Here is a 17638-nt window from a genome sequence, read left to right as displayed (position 1 = left end):
CACTTTCTCAGTAAGTGCTTCCAAGCCATGTGTTGCCCATTACTAAATGTGTTCCACTGACCAACAGTTTCAGGTCCCAAAGCCACAACACTCCACACAGTGAGAACAGTGGTAGCACAGCCCAACACAGCCTGTTAGTGTGCAGCAGAGAAGGGAAGGTCTACAGAAAGTTTTATTAGGTGAAGGTTGAGGACAGCACAGTAACATCTTCTAATGTGATTACTGAAAAAACCCTTAGGTCTGGAATTGTTTACTGAAAGAGCAAGTTGAAAGCCAAACGTAGAAGCCTTGTTAAGACTGCCTAACATGCAGAAGTTGTATTTATTTTACATTCTTTCAGTCAGTGTACTTGTTTCTTTACCTTTTGAGGAATGGTATCATCAGATGGCTCAGGAAGTCTGTTTGAGAAGTCAGACTGGAAACAGGGCATCAATTACATAAGCATCAATTACATCAGAGAAAGAACACTTTTGAGAAGAATGTATGATGGCATGTTCTCTACTTCATGTGCATTTGACTGTCACTACAGCTACTGTGTGTCAGACCACAAGCAGGCAAAAATATCTAATAGTTTAAAATTGACAGACTTCAAAGGAGAAAAAAATCCTGCATGCATACACACATGCTTAAAAAGACATAATAAAGACTGCTTCCTTTCTTAAAAGCAATGTTCCAAAATTAACAGGAACTAACTGCAAAGCTTTCAAAGGACACAAACTTTTCTGCTCCACAGCCCACCTTCATCTTCATGGATTGATGAAAGTACATTTCAGAAGTGCACCCAATCCAAGGCCTGTAGCCCTTTTTTCCTTTTTTTTTTTTCCAGATCACCTTCTCCACATTATCTAGATTAAGGACAAGAACCCAGACTGAACCTCACACAATAATGGAACTTTCAGTCTCTGGAGGCTTGTGAAGACGCCAGTGCTGTTTGTTGGCAGGATCACTCAGCACACCTCACATGATATTGCAATATATCCAAATTTGCTTGGTTTTGAGCCAAGTGACTCAGTCCCTTCCCTAAATATATCATGAAGAACAACTGGACTTTACCAACCATTTAGGACAGACAGAAGAATATCAGGTCATACCAAAAGAGTAAAACATCTTTCTTAAGAAAAACTTATCAAGGAAAAGAAAAAAAAGGCAGCATTTTGCAACAAGGTGTAATCACCCATCCCAAGCTCCTGAATACTTACCAGCAAGTTTGTTTCCTGCTCAGCCTCGGGCATGTAGGGATACTGAGTATAAAACATGTCATTGCGCACCATCTTCTTCCTCATTCTGCAGGGCCCCTCAGTCATCTCCAGCATCCACTTGTCCAGGTGGGAGCCGATGGGGGGCCCCCAGAGCCCTCGCTCTCGCAGCAACTCGTACTCGATCTGAGACCACTCCTCAGTCACGTATTTCAGGGCGTTCTGCTGACGCTGAGCACAAAGAAATGCATGCAATTTGGAAAATGATTTCAAGAATGAAACCAGATAGGAGCCTTCCTGTCCTTATTTGCACAGGAGAGAGAAGTTCAATGAAGCAAAGTTTGGTGGTCGGGTTTTTGTAAACAAATTGCTTTGAATGACTTGTTTCTCTCAGAGGTTATTTTTAAAGATTTATAGCACATAGCTCAGCAACCAGTGTTGAATGAAATGCCTTTGGGAACAATTGGCAGACACCACAGGGTGGAACAATTTCATTCTGGAAGGCACAGACCAGCCACTTTCTATGGATGACGCCACAAAATTTTCTTTGTGTTACTATGAAAATAGCATTTAGACACAATGCTTTTCCACATTTCCTCTTGTTTTTCTACAATGCTCTAGAAACACAGTGTATTTCCAATCACTCTCTTTTTGTTCCCTGCTTTGGTTTTTTTTACACTTGTAAGGAATTTAAGCTTCTTAAAAAAAATTCACACTTAACATGTGATATTGCTACAAGAATTTTCATCTACAACCAGATCAAAATGAGTTTCGCCATTTGTTTATGTGATTGTACCTAAAAACCCCATAAAAATAACAATTGTGTGGAAACATCCATGCATTTCACCTGTGAGAGCCCAATATTTCACAAGTCTCATACTGAGAAATGGCTTTGGTATAACTTAACAGGCCAAAGTATCAGTGTCAGGTAATTAGCACTGCAAGCCATCCATACCTCCTGGTATTCTTTATACTGCATATCAACCAGGTCCCGAACCACTGCAATGTGAGTAAACATCCACTGGGAAATTTCCTAAGACAAAAACAAGGTGACAAACAGAATAAACAAGAGTTTGTTATGTAAACAAGAGTTTGTTCTTATAAACACGAGTTTGTTTGAATGAAAAGCCTAGGAATACACCACATTGCTAAACTTGCTCACAAAGAATTGTTCCTTAAAATAAACATTCAGAACATTCCCCAGCAGATTGGCACTGAGAAAGAGTACTCTTCCCTTCCTCCTTTCAAGTAATATTTTGTGGATGGTGCCTAGTTTGCTGGAAATCCTCAAGACACCCACCCCTCCTCACTTTGTCCCATGATATCTCTGTTTTCATTTATTGCTTCCTCTTCTGATACAACCAGGAACAGTTCCTGTCAGCTCCGTTTGTTAAATTCTTCCCTTTCCCCTTCATTATACTGAGAGCACTGAGAATTCATTCATTTCTCAATTCCACTGACTAATTTTCAGCTCAGAAAGAGAACTAGCAACATATTTTTCCACAAAATTTTTAAGCCCCTCTTTCCAAATTGAGGGCAGAATGGGGAAAAACTCAACACCTGTATCACAGCTTCCATTTCAGTGCAGCATTGCAAACTGAACTTAGAAAACCACAGTCATGAACCAGAAGCAGCTGAGCAGTCTCACCAACAATGAAGGGTTGACTCTCAGCTTAAGGTTACAGATATGCAGATGGACCTACTAAATTAGACACACAGAAGCAAGATGTCCAGTCTGGAGAGTCAAAAAAGGGAAAGAAAACCAAGCATAAGATAATGCTTCACACTGTGCAAGACACCCCCACCTTGGGATATTTACACAAATCCTGAACATACATTGCTGAATTTTAGACTGCATGTTATTTCTTGACAGAAAATACCTGTGTGGAGAGGTTGTGTTTACTCAGCCCACTCTCCTTGCGGTTTCTCCTGGAACCAGTCAGTTTAGAGAGGCCAAATCCACTGCTGACTCTTGAAAGTTTGGACTGTGTGGTTGGAACCAAAGCCTCTCCTCTACTGATGCATTTTTTCTCATGAGCTGAAAAACAAAGTATTGGGAGCACTTTTTAGAAGGTTTTTTTTCCCCTCCCCCATTATACTTGTTTTTTTAGATAGAATGACCTTTTCTGTTGCTTCAGAAAAGGTGTAGCTGTACTCAAATGCTTTCTGCAAATATACTGGCCATGAGGGAGATATTGGAAACCTTAACAAACATCAGCTAGGAACACATAGAAAAACAGATACTGCAAAAACAAGTATTCCAGGTTTCCAAATATGTTTTCTTTACATCCAGGTTAACCTCAATTACTTCAGAACTGTGAAATCATCAAATGAGTCACATCTATGGAATTGTAATTTCTGGTGTCTAAACTCTTGCTAATTCAGTCAAGCACCAATTGATCTTTATTACATGGATGCAGAGCTAATTTGCCTGTAACTTGTCCACCAGGATTCCTGGGTCCTTTTTCTCCAGAACTGCTTCCTATGCTGAACATATTTCCTAGCCAAGAATTAGTCATAGCATCACTGCTGCTAGAGGAGGACTGCTCAGCCACCCATTTCCCATCTCATCACCAGACCAAGAGTTTCCAGGCTGCACCCACACATGCTCAAGAGGATCCCCCTACCTCCCTGGTACATCTAATCCTGGGAATGGTAATACAGGTCACCACAATCCAAGGGTTCATGGGGAGGAGCTCAATGCTTCTACCATTGTAACCCACAATATGCTCTTTGCTGACTCAGAAAGGGCCCTGTGCACTGGAGTGTAAGAATATCCTGTTTATGGTCCAGTTTCTGAAGGATTCTGTGTTACACAGTGCCAGTTTATAGAGTATTTACAGCTACAAAAAAGTTGAGCCTATATTAAAACAGCAAGTTAACAGAGTTTATGCTGAGAAAATCCACCCTTCAGGACAGACAAATCCTCAGTCAGGACTTACCCAAATGGTTTTGCCAACACTTTAAACTCGCTTCCTCAATGAAAGGTCTGGCAACAGTTATATCCACTTGGCCACGATCATTGACAGGGAGTGTCACTTTGAAAACTTCTTCCAAAACCTGTTTCTTACTGTGGATCAGCTCTGTCCACACTCTGTTTATGGCTTTTAAAAGAAGCTGGCGACCTGCATAAGTACAAGATCACAAACAGCAAGCTCTCTACAGTGCTCATAGCGCTGACATTTTTACAGTAAGGAAATTAATAATTTCTATGATTACACTGTAGTTTCTCCCCCCCTTGCATGATGTGTGAAATGCCTTTGGCCAGAGTGCCTGTTTTTGCCATTATGTATGCTATCAGAAAGTCCAACAATTAATTTTGGTAGTTTTTTCTCTGGGAATTCGAAACACTGGCTCTGATTAGTTGTGACTCATCTCCCACACCCATCTATTAACAAAATGAGACTGAAAAAACCTTATAGGAGTCTGTGTCTATAAATATATATATAATTCTTATACAATTCTATACATACATTGTGCTTCATCATTTTTACATATAACGTGTGCCTAAGTACCTGTGTCAATATTAAATACACACATTTAAGAATCACTGAATACTTTCTTCCATAGCAAGTTCATAAATTTCCTTTGAGCAAAAGATGATAAGCATACCACAAAATAGTAGCTGTATAGTTTATCCCATATATTTCTTATCTTAAAATGAGCCACTTCTATTGCATTTAAAACAGTGCACATAAAACTGCCTTTCTAATTCTGGAGAATGTCCAGAAAACAATGAAGAGCTCTTACTATTTTAACAAAACATGTATTAATCCTCAATGTGTCTATCTTGGTACTTCCAAGAGTCTTTTCATCTATTTTTAATGTAATTTTATACACACACAGCCCCAATTACTCCAGAGAGTAACTGGGTAACACACACATACCACAAGACCCTGCCCTGGGTCACCAGGGTAAAAGATTAGTGATGACAATACAAAACTGGCATTATGAGAGATCTGTGGCTTTGTCATTCTCAGATTACCTTCACTGACATCTTGACTGTAGACTCCATCTGGTTCTATATCAGAGGGGATCATAATGTGCCACGTTGTCATCCTGGCTTCTGCTTCCAATCCAAACCCATCAACATTGCTACAAACACACAATGGATTAACAATCATCAGAATAAAAAGACACAAAAACCCAAGCCAAGATGAAGCATTTGATTTTGTATCAGATTCACAAAGTTTAATACACACTACTACAGCAAAGCATCTTCACTTCTGTCCATTTGAGTTCTGACAATTTGTGGTCACAAGCTGAACTGAAGGTTTATGAAGAGATGATGTGCCACAGATATTGGTGTCACTAGCAGAAGATGGTGATATTTGAAGAAACACAAAACAGACGAGGTCAGAAACGGAGAACACTGGGGTTTGATGACTGTTACTAAGTATCCTTGGATGAAACACAAGTTGCGGCTCTTCTTGGAAAGAACAAATGAAAATGCCAGGCTGGCATTTGCAGCAATGCAGGAAAGGAGGTGTCTACAGCATTTGTCATGGATGCCTGATTTAATGCATGACTGGCCTTACTGAATGCTATACAGAACAAATACCAAGATATTGAACTTGTATGGAATGATTCAACAGACAGTAAATCCAGTGACAGGACTCTCTGACTATTAATTACCTAGCACCAGTTCTTCCTTCTATCTTTAAAACATTTCAATTTATAAAAGGTCAACAACGAAATAGCTGGATAAACACATTTGTCAGTATTTAAAATACCTCTACAACAGGAGATAAAAATGTTCTCTATTTTCAGGATCTTCAAATCTAATTTTGTCTCAAAATGAATTTCTTAAGCTTGCTTGCAACTCACTGGCTGGAAAATTATAAACAGCCCTCCAAAATTTGCTGACTTATTTGCAAGATGAGTAAAAAGGGGTCATTTTAGTACTTCCCTGCCCTGGCTGTGGACTGCTCTTCTGCCTGACATATTTACCTTCCCACATGAAGATTAATCAAGCAGTGAGCTAGGCAGCTGATGAATTCCTGATCATGATTTCCAGGTCCCAAAATTAAGTTCCTGTTTACAGTAAGGACCCTTAGGGAATCAAGGAGAGCCACTTGCTGAGGAACAGTTTTGTGTGCTCTTGAGAACTGATACAGGATGGTTCTGTTCAGGCAGTGATAAATGGCATCCAGCGAGAGTCCCTGAGATCTTCTTTTTGACTAATGGGAAGTAAAAAAAACATGATCAGAAGTAGCAGCAACTCATTTTACTGGCACACAACTTCCCTTGAACTGATCCAAGCTCATTTTCCAGAATTAGCATTTTACTGTAAGTGTCAATTCCATTAATTTCAAGGACTAAAATGACATTAATGATTAAACACCTAGAATTTTAACATCTATAAAGATGCTGCTGATTTCTAACAGTAAGTCTTCTAACAATTTCCAATAAAAGTGTGTGAGGAAGGTCCCCAAAAATATCAAGGTGAATTTAAGGAGCTTCTCAAAATTCATGTGAGGCATATTTCATTGTTTATTTTGGGGAGATTTCTAAAAAATAATGTGATCTGAGAGCAGTTCTTACTCAATTGCTCTTCACAGAAAGATGTGCTAAGAAAGCTCTGTAAAGAGAGAGTGAGCCTGAGAAAGAAAAGCATATTCTGTGCTCTTCCCAAACATGTATCACTCTCAGATTGTTTAGTGGCATCACTCCATGCATTTCCACATAATCTACAAAAATGGTTTTTCAGGCAGGGTAATACAACAAACAGCCCTGTTACCTGTGCAATGAGCTGGATTATGAAGTCCACAAGAAGCTTGGATTCTTTGTTGAACATGCCCTGCCAAAGCTTATCTACCACACGCTGTGTAAAATAAAACACATTGTTCACCAGCACTTGGTAGCTTCCTCCACTTGTTATAGGCAGAGATGCATCTTCACCTAGGTAATAAAATCCCAAAGTTTTCTACATTTATCAAATAACTCCATCTGCATAAATACATTCACATTAGTTTATGCTTTCTAGACTTCCATAAAAGAGAAAGAGATTCAATGAAAGCTAAAACCTCATGGCTTCCCTACAATAGGACTTTCCCTTTGATGTAAGCAACTGCAGCTCTGAACTTTTATTTTAGCTTTTAAAAAATCATTCTGGAGTTTTAAAACATGATTCTGGATTTGTTTTATTAATGCACTGCACCCACAGGGAGACTGTGGGTCTTACTATTAAATTAAATTTATTAAATTACTGCTGTGGCAAGAAATGGTGAGCCTTACAAGGAAGTCTGAACAGAAATGCATACAGTTCCTTATGACACCTGGGATGGAGGCAGAGCAGCCCAAGAGCTCCTGGGAAGTCCAGCAAGTCACCATGAAATGTGACTGGACTCCTTAAGCCATATAGTTGTTGTGAATAACTTATTTTACAGCTTTGGCACAATCAAGATAGGGAGGGAACATGCAAGCACATCAACACCATTTACACATTAAAGGAAAGGAAAGGGCAGGGGAAAAAAATTAAGATGATCAAGGTGCAACAAAACAGACCACCAAAAAAGAAAAAGGTCACAGAATCAAAACCCGGTGTCCTGATCAAGAGATTGACTATTAAACTTTCCTATATTACCCAATAAAACATCAGCTGCAAGTAGGTGATCCATCACTCCATCCAAAACATATGTCTGAAACTCCTTCTGCTGGGTTCGTGTTGATCTTTCAGGAGAAGCCTAAAAAATGATATTAAAATAATATTAAGATAATTAATATCTCTGAACAAAAAAGAGGGAGAGGGGTGGTGTTCTGCATTATTTCCTTTTCCCTCAGCTCCCATGAACTACATTTTTTTTCCTCTTAACATTCTGTCTCAAGTAAAAAGTTTTGGCTTTATCAAAAATCTAAGCATGCACATCGAGTATACACTGGCTGCATGCAGACTTGCAAAGCAGGCATTATTCCTTTTTAAATCCAGGAAATTTATCTTCTGCCATAACAGGTACTGGAAAAGAACACATACTGAAAAGGTACATGAAACTCTCCACTATAAACATATGTTCAACCTGTGACTTTTTTCAGTTGACACAAGTCACCTCCTTCAGTAAACAATGAGCAAATGATCAAACGTTAAAGTTGCAGAAAGAGAAATAACAGTAAGTCTGGCAGCGTGTACCTACCTAATCCTATTTATGCTAATGGGCAAGTAACAGTGACAAGTGATAACAAGTTAAAAGAGCTGTGAAGAACTGCAGCCACTTGAACATGATCTCAAATATGCGCCTGGGTTTGTGCATAACTGACATCTTCTGACATTTCATTTGTTTTTGCTTTGTGACAGCAAAGAGGGGCCCAACTGCCCCAGGAAACTTGTTAGGAAATATACAAGCATGCAAGTATGGCCCAAAATTCCTGCAGCTTTCAAAAAACTTCAGGGAGACTCAGCAACACATAAGGTGAGGTAACTAAGAGGTAGATCAAGGTGAATGAGAAGTGATGTGAACATTTCAAAATGTACTGTCTGAAGGTGTAGGCAGTTAAACAGTAACTGAACTCCTCACCTCCCTGCCTCACCTCATTAGCAGGACAATGCTTTCTTCAAGTGTCATGAACTTCAGAAGTTGATTTACAGCAAGACAACACAGTTATTTTGTGAGGATTTATAGTATATGATCCCATATGTCTTTTTATCTAACTGATACTATCTATGGCACAATTTCTTTTTATCTAATACAAACAGAACGGAAACCCTAATTTCTGCAGAGGTTTTAAATTTTCAACAAAGTCAATAGAGATGTCATGGTTGGAAAGGTGCTTAACCACTGAATCATACTCCACAAAATAAAACTTGAAGAAAGCTTCTTATGCTGGTTTTCCAAGCCATTAAAGAAAGGTTTTCCAAGCCATCAAAGAAAGGTGAACAAGCTACTCTTTATGAAACATTAGTGCTTCTTCTTTTTTTCCACTCTTACTTCATGACAATTCCACTGAATCTCTGGTCATCACTGGCCTAACTTTGTAAGGCAATAGAAGAAAAAACATTTTAGGAAAATAAGGTGTCACAACTAAGCTCAAACAACAAAACCAAACTAAAACACAAACCATAATGAAATTGTACCTCTAGCAGAAGGTCTACCAGTGGAGTCTGTTTGCTGGCTGGTGTGAGACATAGGTTATCAATGATCATCACACGCATGAAGTCAAACACAAACTTCTTGGCAGGGTGGTTGGTCAGGTAGGTCTTGGTGCCCACATTGCAGTATTCTGATTGGCTCCTGTTCATGCCAGAATCAGCTGCAAAGGCTTTAAACTCTTCAGCTGGGGACCCAACTTCGTCATCGAGATCAGTGACCTGTAAAAACCAGCATGTTAAAACTGCAGATATCAGCTAATTAATGGCAGTTTCTTCACTTCTCTATTCTTTGCTTGTCTTTCTAAAGGTATTTCACTGCACATTTTGCTTCTTAAGAAGCCTTTTTAGAAAATTATGATGTTCAGAATCAGTTCTCCAATATGGAAACAACCAGTTTTGGATTCTCAAGGCAAATGATGATCTGGAATGTGTTACATTTCATGCTCCCTGACCAACAGAATTGGATGAATTCTAGATACTTGGCAAAAATAAATGTTGTCATTGAAAAAAAAAAAAAAAAAGAAGAAAAAGAAAAGTTTTGAAAAAGTTATTAACTAAAGCTGTTAAAATAAAATCAAGACAGAAGCCAACTAAAAAAGGCCATCAAGCTTATATAACATAAAATAAAAAAGGAACTGAGCCTTTTTTTTTCTTTTAATACAATACCTTCATCAGAGTGCAGTTATGGGTAAGCCGGTTTCCCAAAAATCTCTAAAAGAAGAAGAAAAAAAAAAGGGTCTCCACAGCTTTCCCATTTCTGATGAACAGAAACCTTGAAAGGCTAGCTCTTAAAGAGGACTGTAACAAAAGCACAAACAGTAATGAAAGCTGTCAAATCCAGAAGAATGACTCTTTCTATGCAACTCCCTTCCATAAATGAAAGAGGAGACAATATGATTTCCCTCAACAGGCTTCTTGCATCGCCAGCTTACATGTCAAGTAATCAAATGTTTTGAACATTTGGTCTGCTTTAGCAGGAGAGTGTTTTCAACAAATTAAGAGAAGCCCAAATATGTATTCCTTCTATTTTTAAGAGCAATCTCAGAAAAGCTGAAAGACCTTTAAAAAAGTTAAGAATCTTCTCTCAAGGCTGAATTTAAATTATAATGTTTTGTTGCAGAAATCTGGCTGTGATTCAGCTATTTCACCAGGCACTGATGAGTGCTACACATTTGGGCAAACAGAAACACAGGAGGAGTAAATCTATTTGGAGTGAAGAGCACCCTCAAACAGCAAAGAGTTCAAGTTGCCAGGCAGCAACACAGAATTTCAAGGGATCTAGCAGTTAAAGCCTGCTTAGAGACACAAGGCTCCTCTAAAAACTCTGCACAGGTAAATGCCAAATCAGCATTACCAGTTTGTAAGTGGAACTTTTTTTGAGAGAGCAAGTTCCTAGTATGTACTTGAAATGCAAGTTTAACAAAAAAGCAAAAAAGCCCTTGTCTTTATGAGAGACTCACCAGCAGGCACTGTTAAAAATTGGTCTCCCACTTTTATTGACAACAAAATAATAGCACACCACAAGTTATTACTTCCTGAAGGTTTTTATCATACTCTCCATAGTTCTAGCATTTGGCAACTGCTAGACTAATTATCCTTCCATGTTCTTAATAAAATTACTTTTAGATGCTGGCTAACAATATCTGTTTTTTTTTCCTTTCCATTCATATTCTAGAAATAGTATAATTTGAAAATGACACTAGGCTCAAAGAAAACTTCAGCCAGCAATGCAAACAAAGTTGAATTCACACCCTCTCTTGGCTTGAGCTCAGTAGTTTCAGGAAATACAAGAACACTGCTTTGTGGTTAAGCCACAAAACCAGAAATAGAAATGGGAAATGTGAGGAAAAAGAGGTTTTAGGTTTCATCACATCCTCCAGAGCAGAGGGCTGACGGTCTCTTTTGCTTGTGTAAATTTGAGCTAGCATTTTTCATTTGATTGAAAATGATGTCCTCTAGAAAACAAGCAAACAGTTTATTGCCCCTAAAATGCTGATTCTGATGTCCCTGCACAACTGCCCTGCAGTTTAACACACTCTTCTATCAGATCCACAACCCAAGTACAAAAGATCCAGCTCAGCCCTGATGATGACCTCTTGTGCAAGTGAGTAGAGCTTTATCTTGGTGCGACTGGTAATTGATAAATCCTCAAAAGCAAAACTCATGTGAAAAATAAAAAAGGCAAGCAGCTGGATTTCCTACCATCTCCGAGTATGGTCGGATGTTGAAAGGAAACACTGTTGCTGCCAGCGCACACAGGAACTCTGGACTCATCCACAGGGAAATGAGGTCAGGTACATTGTGATACAGATACCGAAAGAACTGCATCAGGGTGACTGGATACTCCCGAAGCCAAGAGCCTTCTTCCTCTGACTGCCAGGGCTGGGTTGGGAAACAAACACCAGATTAGCACAGACTGCAGCACTTGAATACTCGCTCCAGAAAGGAAGAGCACGCTTTCAAGCACTTCTCAAACAAGAGACCAACAGCATTTTACAGCACATCATTGACCATAAGCTAAAACGTGTGCCCTGTCATGTAATGACTCAGAAATATTGGCAAACATGACCAGACTGAAGCCAACCCCAAATGTGACGGCACAGTTGAACATGCCTGGTGTCAGCACACAAGTCACAGCACATGTCTCTGAGCATGTCTGAAGTGTATCCAAACAGGTGAGGACCAAACACAATGGTCGGTCACCAGCAGAGAGACAGAACATGTGACAACAGGAATGGGTTCTGCAGCAGGTAGACTTGTCCAGAAGATGCTTCTGGACATGTTACCTTGGGAGAAATATGCAAGCAATAGAGCATATCACAAACACATGATGATCCAACAGGTGACAACCAAACAGGTGCTGCTTTTCAAGCACTACAGGAGGCAATTCTCAGCAGATAACACATTCTGGCTTCAAGGAAATAAATAATTTTCCCACTGAGAAACCAACTTTCCCTACTCTTGACATTAGATTCAAAGATGAGAGGATGACACATTTCTCTGGCAGTAAATTAATCTCTTCTGGCATGGGGCTATTCATAGTCAGGGACTTCTCTGTATGGGGAAGGTTCATGAACGAAATCTGCAACTCACAAAGCTCTGAGCAGATGGGATACAGAGTCTCAAACATTCTCCCATGATGTTAATTGGGAAAGAAAGGGAATAATCTCTGACAAGGACATTGTATTCTTCTGCTTTCTTGTTTCATTTTAACTGTAGCTAAACAGAAAGCTCAGCCTTTTTGTGGAAAAACAGTGATAATTTTGTGGCCACTAATATTTCTACAGATACAGGGAAAAAAAGTAACATAGAAAAACTCAAGAAAATTACACTTTCCACCCAAGTATTACAAGACTAACTCACAGGCAATTTTTGTCATGATACTAACAAAAACTTGACCTTTCTAATTTGGTTTTTAACCATGTGGAAAACTTGAACAACACAGTATACTGAAATACAAGCAAAATTTCCAATGCTTACAGAATTCAGCATGCTCCTCAGCATTCCCAGTAACAAGAAGGCAGCTTCTGTGCAAACACTGTGTATTGAGGAGGTAACAGTGCCACAGGAGGCAGGAACTCCAAATATGAATGTCCAAATGGAGTCTAAATCAAACTGCAAGAGGTGAAAGAGAAGACATGAAATGATCCTTTTCTCCTGGACAATTGTATACTGCTTTTTATTACAGATACAATATACTCATTTTGCAGTAGATAAAAAATTAGTTTACATCCTCCAAACTTAATCATCAAACGCAATATGAAGGTCACATGTCACTGAAGAAAATTTCTTTTAACCATAAGCTAATGAAACTGCAACTCTCCTCTTCTCACTTTTTCTCACTTCTCATAAAGTATGCATATGTTTTCAAACAAAAGAATTGTCAGCACACGTGCCACACAATCAACTTAGTTGACCAACATGCAGCAGTAAAACCCACATGGTATTCCGTAGAAAAAAATGAACAACACAAACAAATCAAGTTGTATTTTCCAGCAAGTCTAAATAATTAAATCAATTAAAAATAAAAAGGAACCAAGCGTCCACCTCTAGCATTAAGAGTGCTGCCAAGCAGTTGAATTTAGTTTCACTTTAACAGTGTCATACTTCAGTGCTGGAGGCAGAGGAGTGAGTTTCATGCCTCTACCTCATGATAGCAGAGTGCTGAATGTGTGCCAAGTATTCCTCTTGAGAAAGAAGGCAGTCATCTTCTGGTTTGAAGTTTTACTTTTCAGTTCTCACTGATAATGATGTCAGCACTGCACCCATTCTAAATAGGCACCCTGTCTATCTAGAATGGAGTGTGTGGCTTTTCTTCCCTGGGGTTTCCTAGGCCTGTTGCAGGTCATATAGTATCTATTCACTTCAAAAAAGCCCAAAATAACCTGTTCAGAATAAGAACAATCAACATTTTTCAGCAACAACTGAGTTGTCTCCCTACAAAACCACAGAGACTTTCTGAAATAAAAGCAACATTGTTTTGCTTGTAACCTGTGAACTCTCTTTAAGATAGCAACTGCCCACTTCTTAAACAAAAAAAAACCAAAAAACCCACCTCACAACCAAAGCAAGTAAGTAAAAGGTTATGTTCCCTTCAGTGCCCACAGCATGCCAGCTTGAACTAAGGATCTACTTCTCATTTGACCCCAAAATGGACCAGAGTGACACCAGTGATGGCTAAGCCACAGCAGGCTGGCTTCTACATACTCCCAACCCAAAGGGCTTAGCACTAAACACCACATCATGGCGGTGAGTCAGCTGCAGAGAAGGAAAGGGCCTGGTTAATTCATTATTTTCTTTCACGACAGACAGAATTGCATTCACATCTTACTGGATAATCCCTACCTTGGCACCCTGATTACACTGGCTGCTGATGACAGGCGCACTGACCTGCAGGTTTTCAGGCAGCTCAGTGACTGGCTGCTGCAGGAAAAGGGCCATGAGGAGGAAATAGAGTGCAGGCACGTTGGTGTGCTTTGGGAGAAGGGACTGCAGGACGGGGAAGCCTGGGAAGTGGCAAGCATCCCGGTTAATCTCCCTCACTGTCGATCTGCCACCAGCACTCCGGCCAACATTGAACCCTGGGGGAGAAAACAAGGCACAAAGCAACAAGGTTAAGGGGGAACTACCGGTGAGGACCCTTCTTGCTCAACCTGGTGAGATTAAAAGGGAACCTACTCAGAAACTAATGATGTACAGAACAAACATGCACATAAGTCTATCACACAAGACACCCTTCTGCTTCAGATGTCTCATTTTTTTTAAACAATTAAAAAATAAAGGAAATTACTGCTTTCCAGTACCACATAGATGACTGTTCCATACAGACTGCTTAATATAATTGCTTACACAACATCCATTTTCTGGCTGTAACCATAACTTCTGACTTTTAAAACACCAAGGTTTCTGAAAACAGGTATTTTGCTGGCTGAGAGCGAAATATCACCTTAATCTCAGTTACAGATTTACATAATGAAGCAGCAACCCATGGTCCATTTAAGTCAACGGGCAGCTAATTTGTGTCCAGAGAAGTCTCACAGACATTTTGTTTCAGATATTTTGTTAATGATTAATCAGCTGGTAGTAAGTCTTAAACAGCCTTATTTTATTTAAGTGCTGCCAGAACCACTTTTTGTGACCATGCTTCTACCTATGTATTTCAACTTCCTACTTAAAGGAAAAAAAAATACACTGGGTGGCAAAAGCACTTATTTTCAAGCAAAGAAAGAAGCAGGAAGACAGGTCAGTCTCCACATCAGCACTATGAGACATTGGTTTGACACTGCCAGTGGTCAGATAGTTTTTCTGAGGCTCAAATACAGATACACTTTCCACCAGAAACTGACTTTTTAAACAGAAAACCTCTATCAGGAATCAAATTAATGAAATCTATGCTACACAGCTGCAGAAATTCCATCAATAACCTTCAACAAAATTCATCATACTTGGTTTCATGAGAAATCTTGGAGCCAGTATGTTATGATTTCTTAAAAAACACAGCATACAAAAATTAGATTATCTGTCACTATCAGGTTATGAGACTCAAGTTTAAAAATATCTTTTTCACCATGGCCTAGCTTGGATATAACTGAAGTGATAGTATAATAGGAAAAACAGTGAAACTTGAAAAATACTTTCAAATGTAATTGTAAATCAAAATCTTACTTAGAAAGATTTTGTGACTGAAGGAAATGCTAATGATATTGGACATTTTAAGTACATACTGAATAAAGAATGGTTTACTCCCTAAAATGCCAATGGTTTTCAAGTTTTTAAAGCACAACCAGGCAAAGGAAATGCATGTGCAAAATTGTTTCTTAAATAAAATACAGAACCTTAATCAGAATGAGCCAAACGACAGATGCTTTTTATTTTAACAATAAAATATTTGCATGTGTTTTACAGCTTCTGAAAAACCATTTTCTTTAATCCTCCTAATTCATGGCAATGCAAAGAACCATCCTATGCTGGTAGCCGAATATCCTGAGGGATGTATTGTGGGAAACAGTAAAAGGAGAGTTTTCTTTCAGAAAAAAATAACAAGATACTATATTTGAAACCTATCAAAGATACAAAGCAGAAATAAATATTTTTTATATTTTTGTATTTTCATTTCAGGAAGAGCCCTCTTCATGAAAGAAGACTTCAGTTACTTCCTTATAGTAGACTTCAACAAGACTTCAGTTACTTCCTTATAGTAAATCAATTCAAAAAAACTTTTAGTGCAGTACCAGATCATGTACAACACAGACAGGTGGCCCCTTGAACAGCTATTTACAACAATGAAGTACTATTGATACCACTGCTCTGATCTAAAGGCTACTGAGGCTTATGAAAGACCCTCATTTAATGTCAATGAGTTTGCACCAGAGCCTGAATAGACATTCATCTGAAAAGCACTATTTTACTTTGACTGGGAAAAAAACCAGGTTGGTGGGAAATTGCCGCTACACCTCTCTATAAAGAGCTGACAAACATCATTTCAAACATTTGGAGATACATTTCAAGTACCTCAGAAATGCTCAAAATGGGCTCTGTAGCACTAAAATCTTATACAGAATTCTAGGTCACTAGGGGTAACTGAAAGGTCTGATAACATGGCTAACAGAGGATTTAAGAACCTGGAAAAAAAGCCTTTAATAGAAAGTGTGCTTGTGTACACAAGAAAGCAGTGAGGGAAAGGAAAAGAAATGCTGAGATTATACTGTGAACACAGAAATTTCCAAGACAGCAAAAATTCAAACTGGTAAATCTGATGGAGACAGCACTCACTAGTCAAAGCAGCTCAGATATAATGCTGCACAATAACTATTAAACGTAATCAAACAAGCCAATTTTACTGCATCTTTATTAGCTGTGTGCATAAAGTGCTGCTCAATGCTTCCTTTGCAAGTAGCTCAGCCATGCCTGCCCACGGGACACACTTCACCTCACCCTGATGGTAAAACAAAAAAACCAATTAGCTACACATGATGCACCAAAACTGAGCTACAATGACATCTGTGTCATGTCAGCTACAGGCAGCTTTGTACAACCACTCCCTTTTGCTTAGGAAACCCTAACTCTTGCTTGTAAGAAAATGAAGTCAGAAGCATCTGATGGCAGCACAGACAGAGCAACAGAAAGGCCTCAGCCAGACAGGACCCGCACAATAACCCAGAGCTCAACTCCCCAGCACAGGTGCTCCCAGCAGCCCCCTGAGCCCCGAGGGGCTGAGATGCCTACCTAACACAGTGCCAATCTTATTGGTCAGGACAGAATCAGTCTGATCCAGCCAGCCTCCACCACTGAGACCTTCCTTGAACTTAATAAGGATGGACTGATTGCTCAGCAGGACCACGAGAATTCGCATGGCTGCCGTGACTGTGGTGGAATGAAGATGTTCTTCCATAAACATCATAATCCAATCAAAACCCAGTGTCTTGACCAGTTCTTCACAAGCCCTACGTGAAGGGAAAAATAAGTCACATTTTACAGCATTTAGTTTTCTACTACACAGCAAAAATCCATGTCCTCCACTGCAGGGAAAACCTTAAGAGCAAACTCTTAGTTAAGTTTGCTACAAACAAGTAATACCACTTATCAACTCTTTATATGAAACAGGTTACGTGCATTTGTTTAGAAGAAAGGAAGGACTAAATACAGCTCCTGGGATTAATTCCATTGCGTGAGATTTCTCCAATAGCTACTTTTGATAACAAATATGGAATTTAGAACTGAAATCATCTTGCTGAACAAGAAGTTTTCACATGACTTCTTAATGAACTGGTATTAAAAAATGAAGGAAGATTGTTTCTTTCTTTGTTTTTATTATGGGAAGAGTTATTTGGGAACATCTGAATGTGTTTCTTGCAATTTA

At 39.1% G+C, this 17638-nt stretch overlaps 1 protein-coding gene across 2 annotated transcripts in view; it reads right to left on the bottom strand.

Annotated features, from left to right (window-relative positions):
* The window catches only part of WDFY3 (WD repeat and FYVE domain containing 3), a 152879-nt gene that overhangs the window by 22894 nt on the left and 112347 nt on the right, over window positions 1-17638 (bottom strand). For both annotated transcript variants that reach the window (XM_059471358.1, XM_059471359.1), the window contains 15 exons: window positions 17005-17222; window positions 14125-14360; window positions 12760-12894; window positions 11482-11661; window positions 9946-9990; window positions 9265-9498; window positions 7783-7882; window positions 6937-7097; window positions 6147-6376; window positions 5182-5291; window positions 4139-4321; window positions 3077-3234; window positions 2152-2229; window positions 1200-1427; window positions 362-415 (listed from right to left, as the gene is read on the bottom strand). In XM_059471358.1, the coding sequence (XP_059327341.1) occupies window positions 362-415; window positions 1200-1427; window positions 2152-2229; window positions 3077-3234; window positions 4139-4321; window positions 5182-5291; window positions 6147-6376; window positions 6937-7097; window positions 7783-7882; window positions 9265-9498; window positions 9946-9990; window positions 11482-11661; window positions 12760-12894; window positions 14125-14360; window positions 17005-17222 (2350 nt within the window). The remainder of the gene's footprint in view (window positions 1-361; window positions 416-1199; window positions 1428-2151; window positions 2230-3076; window positions 3235-4138; window positions 4322-5181; window positions 5292-6146; window positions 6377-6936; window positions 7098-7782; window positions 7883-9264; window positions 9499-9945; window positions 9991-11481; window positions 11662-12759; window positions 12895-14124; window positions 14361-17004; window positions 17223-17638) is intronic.

This window comes from Ammospiza nelsoni, chromosome 4 (genome assembly GCF_027579445.1).
Source record: "Ammospiza nelsoni isolate bAmmNel1 chromosome 4, bAmmNel1.pri, whole genome shotgun sequence".
NCBI lineage: Eukaryota > Metazoa > Chordata > Aves > Passeriformes > Passerellidae > Ammospiza > Ammospiza nelsoni.
This window is presented reverse-complemented; position numbering and strand designations above follow the sequence as displayed.